At 40.6% G+C, this 26421-nt stretch overlaps 1 protein-coding gene and 1 non-coding gene across 2 annotated transcripts in view; one reads left to right on the forward strand and one right to left on the reverse strand.

Moving 5' to 3' along the window:
- The window catches only part of LOC126092435 (uncharacterized), a 279342-nt gene extending 254072 nt beyond the window's left edge, over positions 1 to 25270 (forward strand). Inside the window, exons 7-8 of the mRNA XM_049908035.1 lie at positions 18885 to 20468; positions 21910 to 25270. Coding sequence (XP_049763992.1) covers positions 18885 to 20468; positions 21910 to 21990 — 1665 coding nt within the window. The 3' untranslated portion in view covers positions 21991 to 25270. The remainder of the gene's footprint in view (positions 1 to 18884; positions 20469 to 21909) is intronic.
- On the reverse strand, positions 2301 to 2375 carry Trnas-uga (transfer RNA serine (anticodon UGA)). The gene has a single exon. It is a non-coding gene; the product is annotated as a tRNA-Ser (tRNA).
- Positions 25271 to 26421: the final 1151 nt, after the last annotated feature.

Raw genomic sequence — 26421 nt, forward strand, 5'->3', positions numbered from 1 at the left:
TCCATAGTGAGGTGGTCCTCCAGGATGTAGAACAAGTCAGAAAAACAATAATACATGACAAATATTTACAACTCTAACAAATAAGCTAATGTACCATTCCACAGGTCCCAAGTGGCATGGTCATCATTTTGTAATGAACACTATATGAAAGAATAATTTCACAAATACCAATGCACTGTATTTAAAATAAAAAAGTTTTTTATTTATTTATAAGGTAATAAACATGTAATACAACTACTAAATACTTATTTACAATGAACACATTACTGCACTGAAATTGTGCAGAAGTTATATTGTACTTACATACACACAGAAATCAGTTGGTTCTACTGAGAAATTCATCAATGGAGTAGAAGGATTTGGCCACCAATTAATCCTTTAGGCTTCTCTTAAACTGAATTTCATTAGTTGTTAAGCTTTTTATGGCTGCTGGCAAGTTATTGAAAATGTGTGTTCCTGAAAAATGCACACCTTTCTGTACAAGACTAACTGACTTTAAATCCTTGTGAAGATTATTCTTATTTCTAGTATTGATTCCATGAACTGAGCTGTTGGTTTGAAAAAGTGATATATTTTTAATGACAAATTTCATTAAGGAATAAATATATTGGGAAACAGTAGTTAGTATCCCTAGTTCCCTAAACAGGCATCTGCAGGATGTTCTTGAGTTCACACCATACTGCACATTTTTGTGCCCAGAAAACTTTAGCTTGGCTTGATGAATTGCCCCAAAAAATAATCCCATATGACTTTATGGAATGAAAGTAAGCATAGCATGCCAGCTTTTTCATTTTTATATCCCCTATGTCTGACATAATTCGTATTGCAAATAGATATTTGTTAAGATGCTTCAGCAGTTCTGTGGTGTGCTCCTCCCAGTTGAATTTATTATCAAGCTGTAATCCCAAGAATTTAACACAGTCCAATTCTTCTATCTGCTTGTTATTGTATGCTAGGCATATACTTGTGGGACACCCCTTACAAGTTCTGAACTGCATGTAGTGTGTTTTTTCAAAGTTTAGTGACAAAGAATTGGCTAGGGACCAATCATTAATGTCCACAAATATTTTATTAGCTGACCTTTCTAAGACTACACTTGATTTGTTATTTATTGCAATGTTTGTATCATCAGCAAACGAAACAAACTTGGCTTCTGGTAATGTTACTGATGAAAGGTCATTGATATACACAAGGAAAAGTAAGGGCCCTAAAATGGAACCTTGTGGGACTGCACATGTAATTAGTTCCCAGTTGTATGATGCCTGATAGCTTGAAACATGTCTCTTTCCTAATAACACCCTTTGTTTCCTGCCAGAAATATAAGATTTGAACCATTTTGCAGCATTTCCTGTTACACTATAATATTCTAATTTTCTTAAAAGGATATTGTGATTTACAGTCAAATGCCTTTGACAGATCACAAAATATACCAGATGCCTGCAATTTTTTGTGTAATGAATTAAGCTCATTTTCACTGTAAGCATAGGTAGCCTTCTCAATATCAGAACCCTTTAGAAATCCGAACTGTGACTTTGACAGTATGTTATTCGAGATAAGATGGTTATAAAGTCGATTGTACATTACTTTTACTAAAATTTTTGACAATGCTGGCAATAGTGAAATTGGATGGAAATTTGATGCTATTTCTTTATCTCCCTTCTTAAACAGTGGCTTAACTTCAGCATATTTCAACCATTCAGGAAATATTCCACTGATAAATGACTGGTTACACAGATAGCTTAATATGTTACTTAACTCAGAATTACATTCTTTAAGTAACTTTTTTGATATTTCTTCATACCCCCTAGATGTTTTTGATTTTAAAGATTTTATGATGGATATTATTTCTGCTGGGGTAGTCGGGGTCAAATTCATATTATGGAAGTTACTTGAAATGTCTGGTCTGAGGTATCCAATAGCAGCATCCACAGAACCTGACAACCCCATCTTGTCAGTAACAGTTATAAAATGTTTGTTAAAAAGTCCTGCAACACTGTACACACCTGTCACCAATCTATCGTTTACTCTTAATGCTATTTGTCCCTCTTCATGTCTGGTTCTACCAGTCTCCTCCTTCATTATATCCCATATAATCTTTATTTTGTTATCTGATATGACTATCTTTTCCTTGTAATATATTTGCTTTGATGTCAGGCCATAGATTTTCCAACACCTCAAGCAGTTCAACCCTGAAGCAGAGCCTCATTCACTTCCATATGAACAAATTAAGTGCAGAATGAGATTTTCACTCTGCAGCGGAGTATGCGCTGATATGAAACTTCCTGGCAGATTAAAACTGTGTGCCCGACCGAGACTCGAACTCGGGACCTTTGCCTTTCACGGGCAAGCGCTCTACCAACTGAGCTACCGAAGCACGACTCATGCCCGGTACTCACAGCTTTACTTCTGCCAGTATCTCGTCTCCTACCTTCCAAACTTTACAGAAGCTCTCCTGCGAAACTTGCAGAACTAGCACTCCTGAAAGAAAGGATATTGCGGAGACATGGCTTAGCCACAGCCTGGGGGATGTTTCCAGAATGATATTTTCACTCTGCAGCGGAGTGTGCGCTGATATGAAACTTCCTGGCAGATTAAAACTGTGTGCCCGACTGAGACTCGAACTCAGGACCTTTGCCTTTCGCAGGCAAGTTCTGCAAGGTTCGCAGGAGAGCTTCTGTAAAGTTTGGAAGGTAGGAGACGAGATACTGGCAGAAGTAAAGCTGTGAGTACCGGGCGTGAGTCGTGCTTCGGTAGCTCAGTTGGTAGAGTGCTTGCCCGCGAAAGGCAAAGGTCCCGAGTTTGAGTCTCGGTTGGGCACACAGTTTTAATCTGCCAGGAAGTTTCAAATTAAGTGCAGTCCTCTAGAATACTTGGATGCACAAGTCCATGTTACCACTGCAAGGCACAAATTTTTCAGTTGCAAAAATGAAGCCAATCAAACATATGAATAATGGATCACCTGACTGCAGGGCCTATTCAGAGACTGCCATATCCAATGCACTAATGCCACCTGCAAACAGTTGTACACTGTGTGTTTTGTCAGACACATGATCCTTGTCTGCACACTGGATGACAATCTCAGTAAAGACCTCTTCAAATTGAAGGATCCTCCTCTGGAAACATGTCTTCCAATCATACGAGTATTCAAACAATCATTTCATTCCACAGCAGCTATTGAGGACCCTCTAACAGTGCTTGTGACAAATCTGCAATACCCATGGAGTCAGAAACGAGACCCAGCCCAGAGGCAGCCTCCTAATCCTGCCAATCACTCACATTAGCAACACTTTAAGCAATTTACCTCTTGCAGTAGGTATTTCATATGCCATCTGTGGCAGCAATGCCGATTCAGGTGAGGAAAGCATAATGATTATGGCAAGAAGGGACACCGAGCTGAGGTCTCCCAAACATAAAATGTCTGTGGACTGTAATAACTGGGATAAAGCTGATCATGAATCAGTGGATGATGACACTCCCTACCTACCCACCAGATTTGTTCAGGCTATGTTGCCTCATATCACCAGTTCCATCCACCTCTTACTTCAAGTCAAAGGACATGCAGTCAATTTTCAGGTTGATACATAATCTTCAACTTGGCCACATACTCCTCTTTGGGAGCACCAACTTTTCAGCCATTCAGTCAGCATGTGTGGAGCTACACCAGTGATGTCATCCACATCAAAGGACAGTTTTGGCCCACAATCTTGTATCGGCCAAACACATTTCAAAAATGGATGCTGGTAGTAGACAAATCACATCACGGTAACCTTCTTATTTTTTGCTCTCAGACTAGAGATCCATGATGCAGAACCTCCTGTCCACTCAGTGACTACAAATTCTTCATTGACATGACTACTGAACTAATTTCTGTCTGTTTTCAAGCATCCCACTTCTGGAGTTACGAATTTCCCCACAACCCAACCGCACTTCTGCAAAACCCACAATGTTCTGTTTGCCCTTTAAAACAAAGTGCGAGACAATTTATAATTGCTTCAAGATACAGGGATCACCACTCCAGTGGCCAACACCCACTGGACAATGCCCACAGTCTTAGCTGAAAAACCAAATGGTGCACTATGAGATTGTAGAGATTTTAAGTTGACAGCCAACATGCAACCCATTTTGAATGTGTATCCAATTTCTAAGATTGATGATTTGGTGACTAGACTGACAGGGGCAAAATACACATCAAAATCTACCTTATATACCTAGATCAACTGGTCTAGGCACTTCCTGGTGTAGTCAAATATGTGAATGACATACTAGTCACGGGCAAGGATGCCACGGAGTTAGCAGACAACCTGTAGACCCTCTTCACAAAGCTACAAGAGGCCAGTCTCATATGTCACAGAGAGAAGTGCCTGTTCTTTATGTCTCAAGCGACATACCTAGGATACTTAATCACAGCCTTGAGTATACATCGTATAGCAGAATATATTGACACCATCCAACATCTGCCCACACCAATGACTACAACACAGCTGAAATCCATACTGGGAAACTTGAACTACTGCAGGTTTTTATCCCACATGCAGCTGCCATCATGGATCCACTATGCCAACTATTGTACAAAAATGTCAAGTGGGAACGGACCACAGAATGTGCCAAGGCACTCTGAATGCTCAAGCAATCACTCCTGTGTCTCACATGCTTGATGGCTTATGATTCGTAATACCCATTGGTACTGACAGCAGATGCATCAGATTATGGTCTGGGGCTGGTTCTCTGTCACATCATCAATGTGGTTGAACAGCCAATTGTCCATGTGTCCAAAACTCTGCCTGCACCACAACATAATTGCAGCCAAATAGAAAAAGAAGTCTTTGGTGCAAAGAAGTTTCATGATTAAATATATTGCCACTGCTTCACACTGATTGACCACAAACTGCTTTTGTTATTATTCAATGATACAGCCACTATTTCCACTCACACTGCATGGCACATTCTGCAGTGGGCCCTTCTCCTTTCCACCTGCACATGTGACACCCGTTATCAAACCTCACCACAGCGCACCAGCACAGACCTGCCATCCCACCTACATGTGGGCAATGGCAAGGAGTTTGATGATGGCCCTGAAATGTGTTTTCACTTGGACATGATGGCAGCTGAGGCTGTCGCCCACCTACCACCCAATGCAAAACTTGTCGCACAACACACCAGCAACCATCCCACACTTAGGGTGGTCCTCAACATGGTCTGCAGTGGGAGGCCCCTACATCAAAAAGACATCAGTAATCCAGACATTCAAGGATTCTGGCATCATCAAGGTGACCTCTCATTGCTGCTTGGAATCCTCTTCATACAAGGGGGTGCTGGCACAAAACAAGTAGTTATTCCAAAAACATTACAGCCACGGGTATTGCAATTTGTACATGGAGGACACTGGGGCAGCATCCTCACTAAATGCCTCTCATGGCAGAATGTGTACTGGAAGGACATGGATGCAGACATTACCACCTTAGTCTCCTCCTGTCCTACAAGCCAAAGCAAACAGGCAGCTCCCCTTCAACATTATTACCCCTGGCCTGACACGTCTGAACCTTGGTCCCACCTTCATGTTGCCTCTGGACCTTTCCTTGGCTGCTCCTGCCTTATTGTGGTCGATGAAGGTAGTGGATTTCCCTATGTCTCCAAAATGTCAGACACATCCTTGGAACACACCATTCATGCTCTGTCACATATTTTTGCTATTGAAGGGCTTCCCAAAATGTTTGTTTCAGACAGTGGATCTCAATTCACACCAACAATGTTCACGTAACTTTGCAAAAAAGAAAGAAAAAGAAAAAAAAGGGCATCCAAATGATCCACACAGCACCTTTTCACCCAGCTTTCAATGGCAAGGCAGGAAGATTTGTCAGGACATTAAAAACAGAAATGACCAAACTCTGTCAGCACCATTGATTGGATGACACACCCTTGTTATTCCTGGCATCCTATTAAGCCACTCCACAGGAAGGCTCCTCCCCAGCAGAGAAACTACATGGACATTCTCACCAGTCTCAACTCTTTGCTGCACCATCAGTCTGCCCCTGAAGCCACTCAGCATCCTCAGCATCATCACTTTGCCACTCATGACCCTGTGTGGGCCTTTACATTGTCTTGAGGCTGAAAGCAATGGCTATCGCCACCATCTCCTTGGTCAAAGTATGAAGGAACTTACTTTGGCTCATGGTGTCACCTGCTGGAAGCACATCAATCAGCTTCGAAAATGCCTCAGCCCTGCTATGCCCAGCACTGGTATAACTCCAGTTTCTGTTCCAGAGTCATTGCCCTCACCCTATCAGATAACCCGAGGATGAGGCAGTCGACTGGAACGTGGAAATCCCGACCCAGGGCCAGAACACTGCCTCCACCACTGCCACACCAAAAGCTGTCACCATGGGTGTGGATGCTGACTGACTGCAGTATAGTACCCAGTTGAAGACAGTGAGATGGGCTGCAGCCTCACATCTTTTCCTGTTAGAGGTTGAATGCTACACCAGAGATCTTTGCAACAGCAATCGGCAACCCTTTGGGCACCTTGGGCACACATGCAGCCTGCATGGCCCCTGCACGTGTGTCACAGTAATGAACGGACAGCAGGTGGCAGAACCAGAGCTAGCACAAACCACCACTTCTGTGGAAGCTATTTGAGTCTGCCGCACACACGAACAGAAAATTATGCTGTGAGTATTCCGTCACCGACCACTATAAAGATCAGTGCCAGAGCTGCAAAACTCACTTCTTGCAGCTTTGAGAGCCTCTCCTAGCCTCCAAGGAGGTGCTACTCACCCAATCGTCTTAGGAGGCTCTCTTAAGGTCCATCTCAGAGACTGACACTGCCATATTCAGCCTTTATCATTGTTCCCTTGTCACAGTCTGATTGTATCCAGTATTTCTGCTCATATGCTTGTGTTGTTCAGGACAGCTTACTTGGGCTTAGAATATTTTCCATACAAGTGTATTTGTCTATGAAGATCCTAATTGCATTACTTTGTCAGACTCTGGACTCACCATAATGTCAAGTCATCGTAGCTGTGAGACACTAATTGTGGGTTTATTATTATTGTCAAAGCAGACATGTCTTTCTTTGGATAATAAACTTTTGTAAACTTTGATCACTGCTTTTTGCGTGTTGGTGTGAGTGACACATCAGTGATGTCACCAGACAATTACCTAATGTCATGGATTTGTGCCAGTGTTTGTTATGGAGCTTGTGGTGTGGAAGAGTTGTCTTGTTTGCTTCATTTGACATTAAGGTCCACATCTTGTTTAATTTCAATCCTTCTTATTTTCTTTTAATGTTGTTTCTGTGTTTTTGAATTTCTGTGGTGTGTCTGTGCATCCTAGCAAAGTAGTAATTGGATCTTGATACAAACATAGTGTTAGAGAAATGAATTTTGTGTTCCCTGGTACCATTGCAGGAATTGTTCCTGCCAATTTATCTATGCTTCCCAGATATCAACTGCCCTTTTGTTCATTAAGCTGAGTGTTAATGTTTCATTTTGTAGTTTTTACATACACTTGACCACATCTGCAAGGGATTTTGTACATTCGTGCTATGGTGAATGGCAGATGTAGGTACTTCAGTGTTCAAACAGTCACCCACTTTTCTTGTTGGTTTAAAAATCGTGTCAGTACTGTGCTTTCATAGTACTCTGGGCTGTTTTTACAGATGGGAAGAAAACGTTTTCAATAGTGTCTCCAGATCTTAGAAGACTTGACAAAAGCTTAGGGCACAAAGTCTACAGAAAGCCTGCTCACATGGATAGAGACCTCCATCAAAATCCCAGCCACTACCAAAAGCAGAAAAAAGGCCTGATTAAAATATTGATAGAGTGGGCTAAAAGACTCTGATTACCACAGTACTTTGGAGAAGAGTCTGATGACTTAAGAACTATTTCAGAAGATATGCCTACTCTGAAAAAGAGGTAAATGTGACACTACATCCTAAAAGATATTGATTTCTAGTGAAAAAGAACAACAGTTACAAGAACTGCTGCAACAAAATATTTGAAGAACAGTGTTGTAACATACCAAGATGGCGCCGGGTAAAAGTGTACAAATTGCCGATCCTGCAGTTACAACAAATTTCAACCGTAACAAGTGTGAAATATGTTCAAAAAGAGTTATATGAGGTATTCTGTGAATTAACTGGAATTACTGGTGCCACGAAAAATGTGTTGAAGTTAACCTGTAATACTTTAACAGTGAAGATCAGTGGACCTGCCACCAATGCATCATACTAGCTACAGAATCCAAAGTAGACAATAATCTAAAAGTGCAGGATCACATAAATACATTGGTGAAACAAGAAATAATGGTCCTCAGCCTCCAGCATGAAAACCTACTGGTGAAGTATCAAGAACTATTAGTGAAGTGTAATAAACTTGAACTTGAACTGGCAGTAACCAATAAACCCACAAACAATGAACTCATCATCCACACCACGAACGTAAATATCGGTAACAAAAACTGGCATTTGGCGGGACAGTGTACTACAAGATATAGTCAAGCCGTAAATTGTGCTCGGAATGCAATGCTGAACCCTAACAGAAACCATGTGTTGTCTAGAGCCACTTGTGATCATAGCACTGTACAATCTACATGTAAACAAACTGCCATGGAAAACAAAACTAGTATGATGGAGGCCTACGTTAAATGGATCCAGAAAGTGATTATAGAATTGTGACTTCTGATAACCACCTGGTGCAAGTGCAATTTACAGTCTAACATTGCACAAGATCTTACACAAAAATTAACCCAAAGTGAACAATCTGCCACACAGTGTATGAGTAATCCGCCAGTGAACATAATTGCTCAAGCACCAATATAAGTACACGACGAAAATGAAAGTAATTCCAGAATATTACATAGCAAGATAATCTCGGAAAAAATGAAAGTACTAATATTAAGTGACAGTCATGGAAGAGACAGTGCTCAAATACTGCAAGACAAACTAGGGCCCTCATACCAGGTAAAAAGCATAGTAAAACCTGGCGCTCCACTAAAAGAGGTGGTAAAAAATTCAGAAAATTTGACAAGAAGCTTCAGTACATGTGATACTTTGATTGTAAGGGGGGGGGGGGGGGGGGAGGGTTCTATCGACACAGACAAACCTCTTGATCTAATGATGAAACATGTGGTAGAACCATTGGAACCAATATTCGCTCTAAGTCACATAATGAATATGATCATCCATCCTATGCCCAGAAGGTTTGATGTTCATAATTTAAATAGTAAAATTAATACTGCAAACCTCCACCTCATACAAGCACAGAATTTAGCAAAACATGCATACAAAAAAAGAATTGCTGTGAACTTTGAAATAGAGAGACTAACCAGAAACCACTTCACTACACATGGTTTCCACCTAAACAATTGTGGCAAGGAGATTATCTGCAATAGATTGGCCTTCCTGACAACTATGGGAGATAATAAGAAACCAAAAGTCAGAAACCATAAACAGATGCTTATAAGCAATTGGATAAAGACAAACAAGATGGGAAATAAAAAGAGTAATAGTGGCCATACAGCGCAAACTACTCTACACAAATGTGTCATGAAGTCGCAGAGACAAAATACAAACCCCCTGACCCTTCAAAAAGGTCAGGAACCTGAAAGGATCAATAATGTGATGGTGAACATTATCAAGACAGCCCTCCAAAATGATAATGTGACACCTCAGCAGTGTGATGTGCATATGGATAGTTTTCAGGACCACCTGGAAGATGACTGCCAAGGACGACCAACAGAACCAGCACAACTGCTCAGAAGTCAACATATGTGGAATACAGTACAATTTAAACTAAAGGTCAGTGACACAGTAAATATGACTTGGAGCCCCCTGAGTAAACCCCACTCAGACCTGAAAATCTATTATCACAAATGTCCAATCCTTAAGCAACAGAACTGATGACTTAATCATTTGCTGACCAGTGATCACAGTGATATCTCACTAGTAAGCCAAGCAGAGCACTGGCTCTGCACTGATGTAATTAAGTTAACCTCACTACAGAATTTCAAATTGTGTGAACAGTACTCCAGATCAAATGATGGACATGGTGGGGTTGCCATCTTCATAAAACAACACATTGAATATAGCCCACTTCCTACCCAAAAGGAGATAGGAACAGACATGATCTTTGAATGTGCAGCCATAAAGCTTACAGATCTAAATCTACACTTCTGGAAATTGAAATAAGAACACCGTGAATTCATTGTCCCAGGAAGGGGAAACTTTATTGACACATTCCTGGGGTCAGATACATCACATGATCACACTGACAGAACCACAGGCACATAGACACAGGCAACAGAGCATGCACAATGTCGGCACTAGTACAGTGTATATCCACCTTTCGCAGCAATGCAGGCTGCTATTCTCCCATGGAGACGATCGTAGAGATGCTGGATGTAGTCCTGTGGAACGGCTTGCCATGCCATTTCCACCTGGCGCCTCAGTTGGACCAGCGTTCGTGCTGGACGTGCAGACCGCGTGAGACGACGCTTCATCCAGTCCCAAACATGCTCAATGGGGGACAGATCCGGAGATCTTGCTGGCCAGGGTAGTTGACTTACACCTTCTAGAGCACGTTGGGTGGCACGGGATACATGCGGACGTGCATTGTCCTGTTGGAACAGCAAGTTCCCTTGCCGGTCTAGAAATGGTAGAACGATGGGTTCGATGACGGTTTGGATGTACCGTGCACTATTCAGTGTCCCCTTGACGATCACCAGTGGTGTACGGCCAGTGTAGGAGATCGCTCCCCACACCATGATGCCGGGTGTTGGCCCTGTGTGCCTCGGTCGTATGCAGTCCTGATTGTGGCGCTCACCTGCACGGCGCCAAACACGCATACGACCATCATTGGCACCAAGGCAGAAGCGACTCTCATCGCTGAAGACGACACGTCTCCATTCGTCCCTCCATTCACGCCTGTCGCGACACCACTGGAGGCGGGCTGCACGATGTTGGGGCGTGAGTGGAAGACGGCCTAACGGTGTGCGGGACCGTAGCCCAGCTTCATGGAGACGGTTGCGAATGGTCCTCGCCGATACCCCAGGAGCAACAGTGTCCCTAATTTGCTGGGAAGTGGCGGTGCAGTCCCCTACGGCACTGCGTAGGATCCTACGGTCTTGGCGTGCATCCGTGCGTCGCTGCGGTCCGGTCCCAGGTCGACGGGCACGTGCACCTTCCGCCGACCACTGGCGACAACATCGATGTACTGTGGAGACCTCACGCCCCACGTGTTGAGCAATTCGGCGGTACGTCCACCCGGCCTCCCGCATGCCCACTATACGCCCTCGCTCAAAGTCCGTCAACTGCACATACGGTTCACGTCCACGCTGTCGCGGCATGCTACCAGTGTTAAAGACTGCGATGGAGCTCCGTATGCCACGGCAAACTGGCTGACACTGACGGCGGTGGTGCACAAATGCTGCGCAGCTAGCGCCATTCGACGGCCAACACCGCGGTTCCTGGTGTGTCCGCTGTGCCGTGCGTGTGATCATTGCTTGTACAGCCCTCTCGCAGTGTCCGGAGCAAGTATGGTGGGTCTGACACACCGGTGTCAATGTGTTCTTTTTTCCATTTCCAGGAGTGTAATTCTAGCTACAATTTACCATTCCTCCTCCAGTAGTATTAATGATTTTCTGTTACAGATGGACTTGTTTCTATCCAAAATAAGTCAGTGGGAACAGGATGTAATTACATTTAATGACTTTAATATAGACTTCCTCACACACAACAGAAACAGGGAGACATTGATTAACATTGCAAAAACTTATAATCTGCATGACTTTGTAAATGAGCCCACTAGAATAACACCCACATCCAAGACATCTCTAGATCAAATTTTTGCAAATAGAAATAAACTTAACCAAACATTAGAAGTATACAATGCAGGATTCAGCAACCACCAAGCTGTCATTCTAAAGGTCATTGTTAGCAATGATACCTCAAACCCAGTCCCACCTAAAACTTTATGAAAGTTTTTCACTCAGCATAACTTGAACAAGCTAAATGCCCTCCTTAGTAAAGAAAAGTGGACACAGATGTACGCAGCCAATGATTTCAACATGAAATTCAACATATTTCTTGACACAGTGATCCAACACTTTGAAGAGGCTTTTTCACAAAAACCAGTGAGACTAAATAATAATAAGAGAAACAAGACTTGGATTACACCAGGTACAAAAATCCCTTGCAAACATAAAAGAATACTCCACATGTTATGTAAACAAAGTAGTTACACCACCCAACTAACAGAATAATATAAAAACTACACATGTATCCAAAGAAGTGTGATAAGACAGGCAAAAAGGATGCAAAATGATGAGTACATTGAAAAATCCAGCAATAAAGTAAAAGCAATGTGGAATATTATAAAAAGGGAAAGAGGGGAAGTCAAAGCTACACACACACAAACATAGAAATCAAACTCAACAACGAATCTGTATCTAATCCTGAAGCTGTGGTAAACTCTTTCACAAATTCCTTACAAGCATAGCTGAAAAATTGGTCAAAAATAATCCTAACACAAACTATGAACCAGTAAACCAAAAATATCACACCTGTGCGGAGTCAATTTTCATTACTAAAGTCACTGAAAATGATGTATCAAAAACCCTCAGAGATTAAAAAATTCATATTCAGCTGGAATTGATGGTATCCCAGCAGCTGTCATCAAAAATTGTGTACACACAATTGCTGAACCATTAACTTGCCTCTGTGACTGTTCTTTCCTGGCAGGTACTTTCCCTGAAGCTCTGAAACTTTCTAAAGTAATACCTGTCTTAAAAAAAGGTGATAATAAGGATATGAATAACTACAGGCCTATCTCAATCTCATCCTGCTTTTCTAAAGTTTTTGAAAAAAAATGTACAAAAAACTGATGGACTTCATTGAAAAAAAAAGGATTTATTAAGTTTAGCTCAACATGGGTTCAGAAGCAACAAATCGACTGAAACTGCTGTATATGATTGCATAAATACACTATTAGATCTGTTAGGTAAAAAACAACCCACAACAGGCATATTTCTGGATCTGTCAAAGGGTTTTGACACTGTTGACCACAAAACATTGCTGAAAAAATTAAAGCACTATGGTATCAGAGGAATTGCAAACAATTGTATTGCTTCATTCCTAATCAATCAGATGCAGAGTGTCAGCATGAAATACACTAATAGACAAACCAACTCAATAACCGAAATCCAATCAATTAATAAAACTGTAAAGCAAGATGTACTACAGGGCTCAGTATTGGGACCTCTACTTTTCCTCCTGTATACTAATAACTTGAGCATGAATGTAGATGCACACAAAACAATAATATTTGCTGATGACACAACTGTACTCCTAAAAGGGGAGAATACAGAGGCTGTGCAAAAAGCTGTGACCTTGGCCACTAAACAACTCAGCAACTGGGCTAAAATCAACAGATTAACTATCAACACCAATAAGACAGCTTCCATGAACTTTCACACAACACAAAATGCAAATTCCTCTCAGCCACTTCCCACTGTAAATAAACAGCCAATAGACACTGACTCTGTTTTCAAATTCCTGGGTCCTTGGGTTCAAGATATCCTGAAATGGAATACACATACAGGAAAGGTAAATGCCAGAATTAGTACTGGCTGTTATGCATTGAGTGTACTGAAATCATGTGCTAGCCTGGAAACATTAACCAGCACGTACTATGCTTACATACAAGCCCACCTAAAATATGGTGTGATATTCTGGGGAAATTCTCCAACTGCCCTGAGCACTTTCAAAATCTAGAAGAGAGCAACAAGGATTATTACTGGAAGCAAACCCAGAGACTCCTGCAAACCCATCTTCAAAAAGTTGGAAATCCTTACACTGACTTGCCTATACATTCTCGAGACTCTAAAATTTTTCAGACACCACATAGTGCCAACCGACTCCAGAGTTGTAAAAAATAATGAAATACACTCCTGGAAATTGAAATAAGAACACCATGAATTCATTGTCCCAGTAAGGGGAAACTTTATTGACACATTCCTGGGGTCAGATGCATCACATGATCACACTGACAGAACCACAGGCACATAGACACAGGCAACAGAGCATGCAAAATGTCGGCACTAGTAAAGTGTATATCCACCTTTCGCAGCAATGCAGGCTGCTATTCTCCCATGGAGACGATCGTAGAGATGCTGGATGTAGTCCTGTGGAACGGCTTGCCATGCCATTTCCACCTGGCGCCTCAGTTGGACCAGCGTTCGTGCTGGACATGCAGACCGCGTGAGACGACGCTTCATCCAGTCCCAAACATGCTCAATGGGGGACAGATCCGGAGATCTTGCTGGCCAGGGTAGTCGACTTACACTTTCTAGAGCACGTTGGGTGGCACGGGATACATGCGGACGTGCATTGTCCTGTTGGAACAGCAAGTTCCCTTGCCGGTCTAGGAATGGTAGAACGATGGGTTCGATGACGGTTTGGATGTACCGTGCACTATTCAGTGTTCCCTCGACGATCACCATGATGCCGGGTGTTGGCCCTGTGTGCCTCGGTCGTATGCAGTCCTGATTGTGGCGCTCACCTGCACGGCGCCAAACACGCATACGACCATCATTGGCACCGAGGCAGAAGTGACTCTCATCGCTGAAGACGACACGTCTCCATTCGTCCCTCCATTCACGCCTGTCGCGACACCACTGGAGGCGGGCTGCACAATGTTGGGGCGTGAGCGGAAGACGGCCTAACGGTGTGCGGGACCATAGCCCAGCTTCATGGAGACGGTTGCGAATGGTCCTCGCCGATACCCCAGGAGCAACGGTGTCCCTAATTTGCTGGGAAGTGGCGGTGCGGTCCCCTACGGCACTGCGTAGGATCCTACGGTCTTGGCGTGCATCCGTGCGTCGCTGCGGTCCGGTCCCAGGTCGACGGGCACGTGCACCTTCCGCCGACCACTGGCAACAACATCGATGTACTGTGGAGACCTCACTGCCCACGTGTTGAGCAATTCGGCGGTACGTCGACCCGGCCTCCCGCATGCCCACTGTACGCCCTCGCTCAAAGTCCGTCAACTGCACATATGGTTCACGTCCACGCTGTCGCGGCATGCTACCAGTGTTAAAGACTGCGATGGAGCTCCGTATGCCACAGCAAACTGGCTGACACTGACGGCGGCGGTGCACAAATGCTGCGCAGCTAGCGCCATTCGACGGCCAACACCGCGGTTCCTGGTGTGTCCACTGTGCCGTGCGTGTGATCATTGCTTGTACAGCCCTCTTGCAGTGTCCGGAGCAAGTATGGTGGGTTTGACACACTGGTGTCAATGTGTTCTTTTTTCCATTTCCAGGAGTGTACATAAACACAACTCAAATCTGCATGTTTTACATACAAACACTCAACTGTGTAAAAAGGGATCTTTCCTCATGGGCCCCCAACTGTTCAACAATCTTCCCACTAGCATTAAGTCCATTGAAGACAACATAAAATTTAGCAAAGTCGTGAAGTCATATTTACTGTGTCACTGTTTTTACTCTATAAATGAATACCTAGAACAGTAATCTTGCTACTTATGTTAAATTGAAAACATTGAGCAATGGAGTGAAGTAAACTTACCCAATCTTTGCAATGTAATAAATTAGGATACTATAAGTTAATACATGTTAACAATGTTAACTGATATTTTCCGACATCTGTAACACACTGTGTACCATCAGATCACATGGAATAAATAAATAAATTCTCATTAAATATGGAGGATGGGAGGAAGGAGGAGGTGAGAGCGCCATGTATCTCAAGCAGCCTTGTACAATGAATCAATTAACTGCTGTTCTGAATTATAGATATTGTGGTCAGTCTATCCCACTTCCTGAAACATTAGAAATAATTGGAGGAACAGTACTATTCTCAACTCTCCAGCCACACTAACAACTATTAATTTTGGTTGAATAGAAAAAGATTTGAATGAACTATTAGAATGGAGATAGGTAGTCTGTTATGATTTATTGTTGTGAAACTATGTCTAGAAAATTCTGAAACAAGTACATAACAACCAGTCACGTTAAATTTGGTGTCTTCTGTCATTATATTGATAAGTTTGTGATATGAATATGCAGAACAGAAAACAAAATGGAAGATCTTTGGGAACACCTGAAAGGTATTCACTTAGATATAAAGTACGTGGCAGAACCTAGGGAGCCCAATAACTCACCCTATTAAATAAAAGTAAATGCATCCCTGGACACTTATGCACATAGAAAACAAATCACATCAACCTGTGTTTCCTTTCTTTGAGCCACTCATCAATTTGCAGAATTAACATCCTGCCAGCTAAGAACATTGTGAAAACAATTACAAATTCCTCATTCCTCAGATAGTTTTTTCGACTAAATGAGTAATGATCCCAGCATATCAACAATTTTATACACGGAAAACAATTTTGTGAAGTTCTCTATCAGGAGATGGCATTTAATTGATAAGATGTAAATTTGAAAAAAGCAAATACAGCACACTTTATAAAAAAAAAAAAAAAAAAAAAAAAAAAAAAAAAAAAAAAAAAAAAAAAAAAAAAGGGGAAGTTGCTACTCACCATATAGCGGATACACTGAGTCGCAGGTAGGCACAACAAAAATACTGTCACAAATAAAGCTTTTGGCCTGGCCAGTAAGGCCTTTGTCAGAAAAACACAAACAAACAAACAACTGAAGCCACACTACGAGCAGCAGTGATGGCAATGTCTGCTGGGTGTTTGTGATGAAGAGGATGGGGTGGGGAGGGTGAGGGATAGTATCGGTGTGGCGGACAGTGAAGTGTTGCTGGGCAGTGTGCAGGGACAATGTGGAGAGAGGGTAGGGCAGCTAGGTGCAGTCGGGAGATTAGACACGTGGCAGGGGAGAGGTGGGGAGGGGGGCGGGGTAGCAGAAAAAGAGAGAAATAAAAAGACTGGGTGCGATGATGGAATGAGGGCTGTGTAGTGCTGGAATGGGAACAGGGAGGGGGCTGGTTGGGTGAGGACAGTGACTAACAAAGGTTGAGGCCAGGAGGGTTACAGGAACATAGGGTATATTGCAGGGAAAGTTCCCACCTGCTCAGTTCAGAAAAGCTGGTGTTGGTGGGATGGATCCATTTGGCACAGGCTGTCAAGCAGTCATTGAAATGAAGGGTGTCGTGTTTGGCAGAGTGCTCAGCAACAGCGTGGTCCACTTGTTTCTTGGCCGCAGTTTGTCGGTGGCCATTCATGTGGGCAGACAGCTTGTTGGTGGTCATGCCCACATAGAATACAGCACAGTGGTTGCAGCTTAGCTTGCAGATCACATGAATGGTTTCACAGGTAGCCCTGCCTTTGATGGGATAGGTGGTGTTTGTGACCAGACTGGAGTAGGTGGTGGTGATGGTGGGAAGATGTCTGGGACAGGTCTTGCATCTTAGTCTATTATAAGGGTATGATCTATGAGGTAAGGGGGTTGGGAACAGGGGTTGTGTAGGGGTGGATGAGTATATTGAGTAGATTCGGTGTACAGTGGAATACAACTGTGGGAGGGGTGGGAAGGTTAGTGGGCAGGACATTTCTCATTTCAGGGCATGATGAGAGGTAGTCAAAAATATTAAGCTATTGAGGATACTAAAAACAGCTACATGAGACACTTCTTTGATTGTGAAGGCATAATACTTTTATGATAAGCTTGCTAACAAATTGGAGGTCCTGTTAGACATGAGAACAAGTTTGTAAAACAAACAAACAAATTATTATGGCTTAACAATGCCTTGTAGTACTGTGTGTGTGTGTGTGTGTGTGTGTGTGTGTGTGTGTGTGTGTGGGCACCTCACATGCATGTGCACTTCAGTTTTCCTTTCTTAGCCTGGTTGCTGCTGACTTTTGAGTATTTCAAAGTAACATAAACAAATAATTCCAGATCCTCTGTGATGGCTTGTGTACTACCTATGAAATGTAATATCTAAAGCAATAATGGATCCTAAATACATCAGATATTGACAAAAAGAGATTGGATCCCTGTAGCTCAAATATGTTCCTCAGTCTGACAGACATCTATGAAAAATTAGTACAGTATTTTTACTCCTTAACTTTCTTTCACAATAAGGGAAAAAGATAGGTAAGAGTTTTGTGATGGCCTTAAGCATACAAAATTATATTTGCTATCCTTGATAGTAGTGTGTGGTCAAAATGTGATTTCAGTATTGGAAGCAAATCTCTCTCTCATGCAAGTGTGATAAGCAGTGAACTTCCTTTAGACAACTGACATATTATATGAGAGTGCTGACAGTTTGGACTAAACTGATGATGTGTGACATTTGACAGACTAGAGAAGTAGTCAAGATCTTAGTGTTATGCCAGACAAAACCTCCAAGGTTTTTCCTAGCACAGATGATAAATGTATTTCGGGTTGCCTGGTGAAACTGATGATTCAGTTTTTCTCATGGTCTTCCTAAAGTCCTGTACTATTTTGTGCTAACAGTACCTGAAAGAATGACTGTCAGTCCCAAAATATTGTGGGCAATCGGTATCATTTGAGCTGCAAACCAAAATACACTGTCATACAAACTCAAGGTGATTATTAGGGGTACTCACCCAGAAGCTAATTCAGATGCATGTTTTGATATAGGTAAGCTGTTGAATACTGTTCTTCAGGAACAAATGTTAAGGACTTTCTGTTTTGATTCCATAGCATTTTGGGTGATCCATGTCACAGTACAGTCCACCTTTGGCAAATGTTGATTTTGAAATATATATGTTTTTATTTCTTTATTTTATTGAATCATTACCATGTGTTATTGTGGGTATATGTTGACTGATTTTATTATTTTTATTGTGATTCTTCACACAGCAACAAATCAATGAAAGACAGGAAAGTAAACTTCACATCTTAGTCACCAAAATATTTTTCTTTTCTTTTTGTTGCAGTATTACAAGAATCCCCATTGTGCTCTTTGCAACTATGTGGAACCTGAAGAAATGAACTGCATCTTTGATGTATCAATCAGAGCCCCTCGTTTACCATCCTTGAGCTTAGTACTGAAATTAAACTGGGATCCAGATTCCCAAACCATGCAGCAAGCAAACTGCCAGTTGCCTCATGGAGTATATGACCCATTGCATGGGAAATGCATGCGAATAGAAGATGCTTGTGATGATGACTATGTGTTTGAAGATGGAAAATGTATCCCCAATCCAGACCGGCAAAAAAGGAAGACAAGGAGCCACACAAATCAAAGCAGTATTTTAAATGTTTCTTGCTTTGTAATAACACTTGCACCAGATGAATTTATTCTTCTAAATGACAGCATTCAGCTGACACTGAATACTTCTAATGCAGTGATACCAAATGGATTGTTTGAGATTTTTGACAATGGTTATGCAAAAGTCTGCAATGTATTTGACATTCCTTATTCTAAGGACATATTTAAAGGATACGTGTCAACTGTGTGTCTTTCATTATCAGTGATTTGCCTCATATTACATAGTGCCATATTCTGTTTAGTTCCAAAACTGCGCAATCTTCCAGCTATGAACCTCTTTTCCCTGACAACAGCACTACTTCTTGCACAGTTAATATTTCTGTTGGGTATATATCCAGTTGCACCTGTACCTCATTCCCTGTGTGTTACAATAGCAATCCTTATTCATTATCTATTTCTTTCCTCATTTTTTTGGATGAATGCTATGAGTTTAGACATATGGAGGACCTTTGGAGCGAAAGGGTATTCTTCTGGTACAAGATGTCATTACTGGAAGTATGCAATCTATGCTTGGGGAATTCCATTGCTGATAGTTGTTCTTGCTGTTGTATTTGATAATACCTCTACATTTCCAATGCACTTAAGACCACATTATGCTGAACATAAAATGACTTGCTGGTTCGGAAACCCACTCGGACTGTTGATATATTTAGTAGCTCCTATGTTTGTAATAGTTGTTATCAATATTGTATTCTTTGGGATAACTATTTACAGACTACATGAAATGAAACTCAGTATAAAATTCATAAAAAGAAAAAGAAAAAATGAAAACTGTGAAACATCACAGTCAACTCGACAAACAATGCCAGTGCAGGCATCTGGAGGTATTTCTGGTAACAGAGATAAAATACGTTTTTATTTGTATCTAAAACTATTTATTATTATGGGGCTAACTTGGGTATCAGGAATAATTGCAATATTTTCAGAGGTTGAGGCAGTTTGGTACATTTTTGTTATCTTAAATGGTCTTCAGGGTACTTTTATCTTCTTCATGTTTGATTGTAAACAAAAAATTGGTAGCCTGTTATGGGAAAAGTTGTTAGGTGGGAAATTTGAACAACCAAATTTTCTTAAAAACTTCAGTGTCTCAGGAAAGCAAGCAACAAATACAAGATGTACAGCATCATCACAGACAAAGTCATGCAGTGTGAGCAGTACACGTAGTGTGTCATCTGACAAAATGACTGTCGTAAAGATGTCATCATCAGAAAATATGGAATCCAATAAGAGGAAACTGGAACCAGAAGAGGTGAGTTAAGATAGTTTTTTTTGTTTTTTTATTTATTTTTTTTTTTTTTTTTTTAGTTATGTGGCTTACAGTCTTCAGTGTCATTAACAGGTGTAATAATAGCAATAGAATAGTGGTATCTTATTAGGGTCCATAATTATGGCCAAATGAAAAGCTGTTCTGTAGCCAAACAGGTGGTTTTCTTTCTTTTATATATATAGTTATAATAGAAGGAAACATTCCACGAAGGAAAAATATATCTAAAAACAAAGATGATGTGACTTACCAAATGAAAGTGCTGGCAGGTCAACAGACACACAAACGAACACAAACATACACACAAAATTCAAGCTTTCACAACAAACTGTTGCCTCATCAGGAAAGAGGGAAGGAGAGGGAAAGACGAAAGGATGTGGGTTTTAAGGGAGAGGGTAAGGAGTCATTCCAATGGTCTGACTGGCTAACTTCAATGCTAATTAACTCAGAACTGGGACAACATGTAGAATTTTTTTCTTGAAAATTATTTCTCAGCACAACCTAAGATGCAACAGCCTTACAAGCTTATCAGACCATTTCTGAGGATGCTGTATAATGAATATATACAAGAAGCAGCACATTTACCAACATTCATACTGCAGTATATGAAAGTGGAAACAACTCAGCTGTACATCCAAAAGCACATCTTCAATCACCTTGAGACAACCAGGAAATCAAACTAAATTTAATTATGTAACTTTTATTTTTGTAATTAGAATTATCTATCTCCCACATATGAATTTGTTGTGTGCCTTTAATTGATTTCTGAATGTTAGTAACATGGTACCTAACATTCATAACATTCGACTATCTGGTAAAATGGTGGCATGCTCTTAAAGTCAATACGCAGTTGTTGGTGTTCTTGAATAATAGTCAGTTCAACTCCTTGATACAAGAAGCCAGACTGCAAGCAGCAGCATATGATGGTAGAGGCAACAGGGTGGGGGTAAGGAGGAGCTTGGGGCGGGGAAGGAGAGGGATAGTAAGGTATGGATGAGGGATGGTGAAGTGCTGCTGGGGAGTGTGCAGGCCTGCAGGGATGAGATGGAGAGAGGGTAGGGCCACTAGGTTCAGTCGGGAAGTTAGACAGAGTGTGGGGAGAGAAGGGGGAGGGGGATAGCGGAAAAGGGGAGAAGTAAAAAGGCTGGGTGCATTGGTGGAATAGAGGATTGTGCAGTGCATTCCAGCTCCCCAGCAGCACTTTACTGTTGTCCCTCCCCTCGCTGCCCTAACTTCCTCCTTACCCACACCCAGTTGCCTCTCCCATCATGTGCTGCTGCTACTGCTGCTCATAGTCTGGCTTCAGTTGCCAGAGACTGGTCGTCTGTGTGTGTGTGTGTGTGTGTGTATTTTTGATAAAGGCATTATTATGATTATTATTATTTTATTGCCACTGCTAAAGCAAACTTATTTCTTTATTTTACAGATTCCATTGAAACTGGCTCCTAAAAATGGAGGGAACAGCAGCTTCAACCTAGCATTAAACCCTGCATTCACTTCAGACTGAAACACAGAAGATGAAAGTATGGGGAGTTGTAGGCAAATTCTTGTGGACATTATGCCAAGTTGTGTGGCTTGCACTGAGACAGGTTATGTGCATCTTATTGATCTCAAGTTCTAATTTAGTCATGTGAAACCAAAGAGCTATTAACATTCTTATTCTGAAATGTTTCTTCATAGACAAGACATAGAATACTGTAGTTTGTTATGTTCTAATGGCCTAAAATGGACAGACAATGGGAATTTGCTACATGAGCTGCGCAAATTCAACAACTGTAAATAGGGAGATGTAAATCTGTAGCAGCAAAATCAAAAATTATTACACGATTTGTGCATGGTCAGTCCTATCTCCTCATATTTGTACAGGCTATGACTCCAACTTACATTGGCAGGTATTCGAACTAATGCTCCCTGCATTCCACATATGTTCATCACAAAGCATTTGAGAGTCTGTTCAGTATTATAGCTTTGTGTTGTCTACAAAGATTGAGAAAACAGCAACTGACTTTTAAACTAGTGTGTGTGTGTGTGTGTGTGTGTGTGTGTGTGTGTATTTTAATAATAAAGATAATCAGTTCATAATCAGTGTTCTCTTCATGTGCATAAGTGTATCAGTAAGTGTGATGAAAGTTACATTTCTTTGAATAGCGTAATATGTAAGAGAATTTAACAAATCAAAGACAGAAAGAATGTGGAGTAAATTGTTCAGAACTGACTGTGAGTAATAAGATTTAGTCATTTATCACACTAAATGTTTATGCTATTGCAAATGAACAGTAAAAGACTCATGAGTTTCCACACTAGAGACTTTTTTCCTTTGGATATAGAAGACAAAAGTATACAGGAAAGATGCATTTAAAAATAGCCAAAAAAGAATAAAATTATTGACATCTGCATGCTACAAGAAAATGATTAATGCTCCATATTCTCACAGTTTGTAATGGAAAAAAATCTCTCCAATTCGGATTTAATAACCAAGTTTCCAGTTTTACCTCCATCTTTTATATTGCCCTGAAAATTCTCCTTATGCTTTGTGGAGCTGAAAATTAGCTCTTTTTTTTCCAATGTTTGGTTTTACAGGTGTTTCACCATTAACAGCTTATACCTAATAGGATACAGTTATTTTGAAATGCAAACAATCCCACTGGATAAACATCCGCAACTGAGCATTATAGCCAGAGGGTACCCTCCCCCGCCCCCCCCCCCCCCCTCCCCAAATACTTAAACCAGGACTATTTTCAGGGTATTACATGCGTGTCATTGGGTGTGATACTGCAGATGAATGAGACCAAATCTAATAATTTTTACACACAATAGTACACTTGAGGCATATGGTTTTCCTTTTTGTTTTTTCATGTGTACTATAGCATTCATAAAAATTATTATTAGCTTTGGCCTGATGAAGGGCATGTAAAATACACACACACACACACACACACACACACACACACACACGACACTTTCAGTTGCTCAAAAATCAGTTGTCTCACACTGCTGTTGTATATATGTGGCATCAATCAGTCAATTATATGAGAGTATTTGTTTCCCCATTTTTTGTTGTTTTCAACCTTGGATGCCCATTATTGTGTAAGTCAGAAATTAATCAGGAAAGTCATCTAGGATCCAAGAATAGACAAGGCAAATGGAAGAGGATTAAATTTTGGTCTTCGATAGCATTTTATATCTAATATCTGACTAGTATTTTCCCCCTTTCTGTGCCCCTGCAAGAATAAGAAGAAGAAGAAGAAGAAGAAGAAGAAGGGTCCACTTCTTGGTTTGCATGAATTTTTCTCTCCATGTTTTATTATAGATTTTGTGCATGCAATGAAGTTTTTCCACCAGAAATTTCAAAGTTCAAGAGGTCTTCTGTTTACCTCACTCTACCATAACCCTGTACCGAGCTCTTCAAACACGATTTCCTTTCACCTGTACTGTTTGGCTGTAGCCTTTATTTATGAATGTCGCCATGTAGGTACTGTATACGAGGCACTGAGAAATTATATCAACACTCTTTTCTTTCAAATCTGCATACCCATAGCCAACAACTTGACAACCCTTAAAACTCTTCCAAAAAGTTTCACTATTGCAATATAAGAATAAAATTCAGGATTCATCTGAAACAGCATCCAAAAGTAACTGTTAACACATTTTTTTAAACTAACAGTAACATTGAAAATCTCCTATCGGCTTGCTAAATAAATGGAAGTTCTTGTTACCTGTTTGGTGACAGGGGGACTTGAATTTTAAGAGCTCAATATTCATCTTTGACCTGTCCTCTTGTGTGTCTGTTATAAATACACTAAGATGTTCAGTAAGATTGGCATTTGAAACATTTGTAGAAGTTTACACAATTATCACATTAGCTACTTTCCAGCTTTGAAGCTGCCTCTTTTGCTAATTTCTATAATAGTGACCAAATTTTATTCATTAATTACAACACTTCTGTATCCAGATTTTATATTCATCATGTTCTTGCTATCATTCTTTATTGTATCTAAATTTAATTTTAGGTTATACATGTCAAATAATATTTAAGTTTGAATTACAAAAACTTTCAGGAGGTATAAAGACAGTCATAGGTATATCAGAACATCAAGTATCAATTGTGGAAGAAACAAACTTTATTTTCACACTTAAGTGCTTGTAACTATACAGCTGGTGAAAGCACACCAAAGTTTGTGCAAGGAATGTCAATTCTAAGAGAGGGACAGAAGTAATCATTTTATAAATCTCATATTTGTCTATTATATTAGCTAAAAAACTGAATCCAACTGAACATGTCTCAAAGGTCTAATGGTACTGACTAACTGTTGTGTCACACTCAGCACACAGGCATCACTGGATGCTGATACTGAGGGGCTTGTGGTCAGCACACTGCCCTGGCAACCGTTGTCAGTTTATGAGACAGGAGCCGCTACTTCCCCATCAAGTGTCAACCTTGCAGCGATGCCAATCGCGTTATATTAGCTAATCAAGAACATAACATTATAAGCCAACTCCTCTGCTGTGCTTAATTCACAATCCCATGATATAAATATCACTTTTATCTTTTCCTGTAGATGATGATATACCATGCACACTTGAATTTCAATCAGTGATTATTTTCTTAAGTCAGTTTTGATAAACTGCTTTAAATGTTCAGTAGATTTTGAGAAAAATAGAATTCAAAGAACCTTGTTAGTCTAAAGGGCTGCTTTAATTTACTGTCATAATTTTATACATTGTAGTACAAATAATAATGCTTTAATTTAAAGGAAAGTATCATTCAACAGTAAGTTTGCTTTTGTCATATCCATGTCATTTAATTGATACATATTTCATAGTCAGTTTTTATGCTGCAATGTTATTGAGTATTTTGCTACTGTGTTAAATTGTTCATACTTTGTGCAATATTAAATTATAAGTCTCAAAGATGGTTGAAATGCTAATAAACAAATATAATACAATGATTTTTGTTTCCCCTGATCTTCACAAATGTCGCTCTTCCCCAACCTATCCCTGTCGTCTCCCTGAGTTAGAAACTAATAGTTCCAAAAGATAGGATTAGTGCTTTCACTTTAAACTGTATTTATTGGTATCGTTGCAATTTCACATCCTGGAGGTAAGTATTTGCAAGCCGTTCTGTCTCTCTGTAATTTTATAATGCAAGGTTACCTACTCATATTTCCTACAACAAGCTCTGGAGCCTGTTTTTTTGTACTTCATACTCATTTTCTACAGAAATTTTTGCCCTTCTATTCACAACTTCTGATTTCAAATCAAAATGAACAGAGCACTGTATTTATCATTTTATGTAAGTACTGAGTTACACTTCATTCCCAAGTATCAGCAAGAGTAGTAACTTAGGTAACAATGTCTTGGTAGCTATAGAAGTATAAATAAAAAAATCACAGCATTAAAGGATGAAAAACTTATTTAATATAAGGAGTAGTAGTGAAGCAAGAAATGCTTCTCAGCATTTAGCACACTTTCATTTTCTCATTACCTTTCAGCTCAAGAGTAAAGAAATATGTGGAAATTTTCTGCAATCTGTAATGCTTTTAGGACTGATATTACAAGTGTCTTCCTTTCCATATGATGAAAGACCTGTGAAGTAGTAACAATTTGCTACTCTTTTTGTTTGTGTCTGTTAATGCAACTCTCTACAAAGACTGTCCTGAGTAAAGAAAAAAGAACATTTGCACTTCCATACTAACCCTTTTGCTAAAGCATAGTACTTGAAAAAATATATACATATGAACATTTTGGATGATCTCATATCCAACATGTCTCTGTGAACAATATACTAATGGCTCACACTATGGCTTCAGGTCCGGCTGGTCAAAGCAGTTGACAATATTGTTTCAGTTATACTATCATCATCTGCATCTAGATTATCTGAAATGCCATCCTTATTGGCCTCAGTAAGGCATTTGACTCTGTCAGCTGCGGAAGTCTG

The sequence above is a fragment of the Schistocerca cancellata genome, chromosome 7 (assembly GCF_023864275.1).
Source record: "Schistocerca cancellata isolate TAMUIC-IGC-003103 chromosome 7, iqSchCanc2.1, whole genome shotgun sequence".
NCBI classification, from domain to species: domain Eukaryota; kingdom Metazoa; phylum Arthropoda; class Insecta; order Orthoptera; family Acrididae; genus Schistocerca; species Schistocerca cancellata.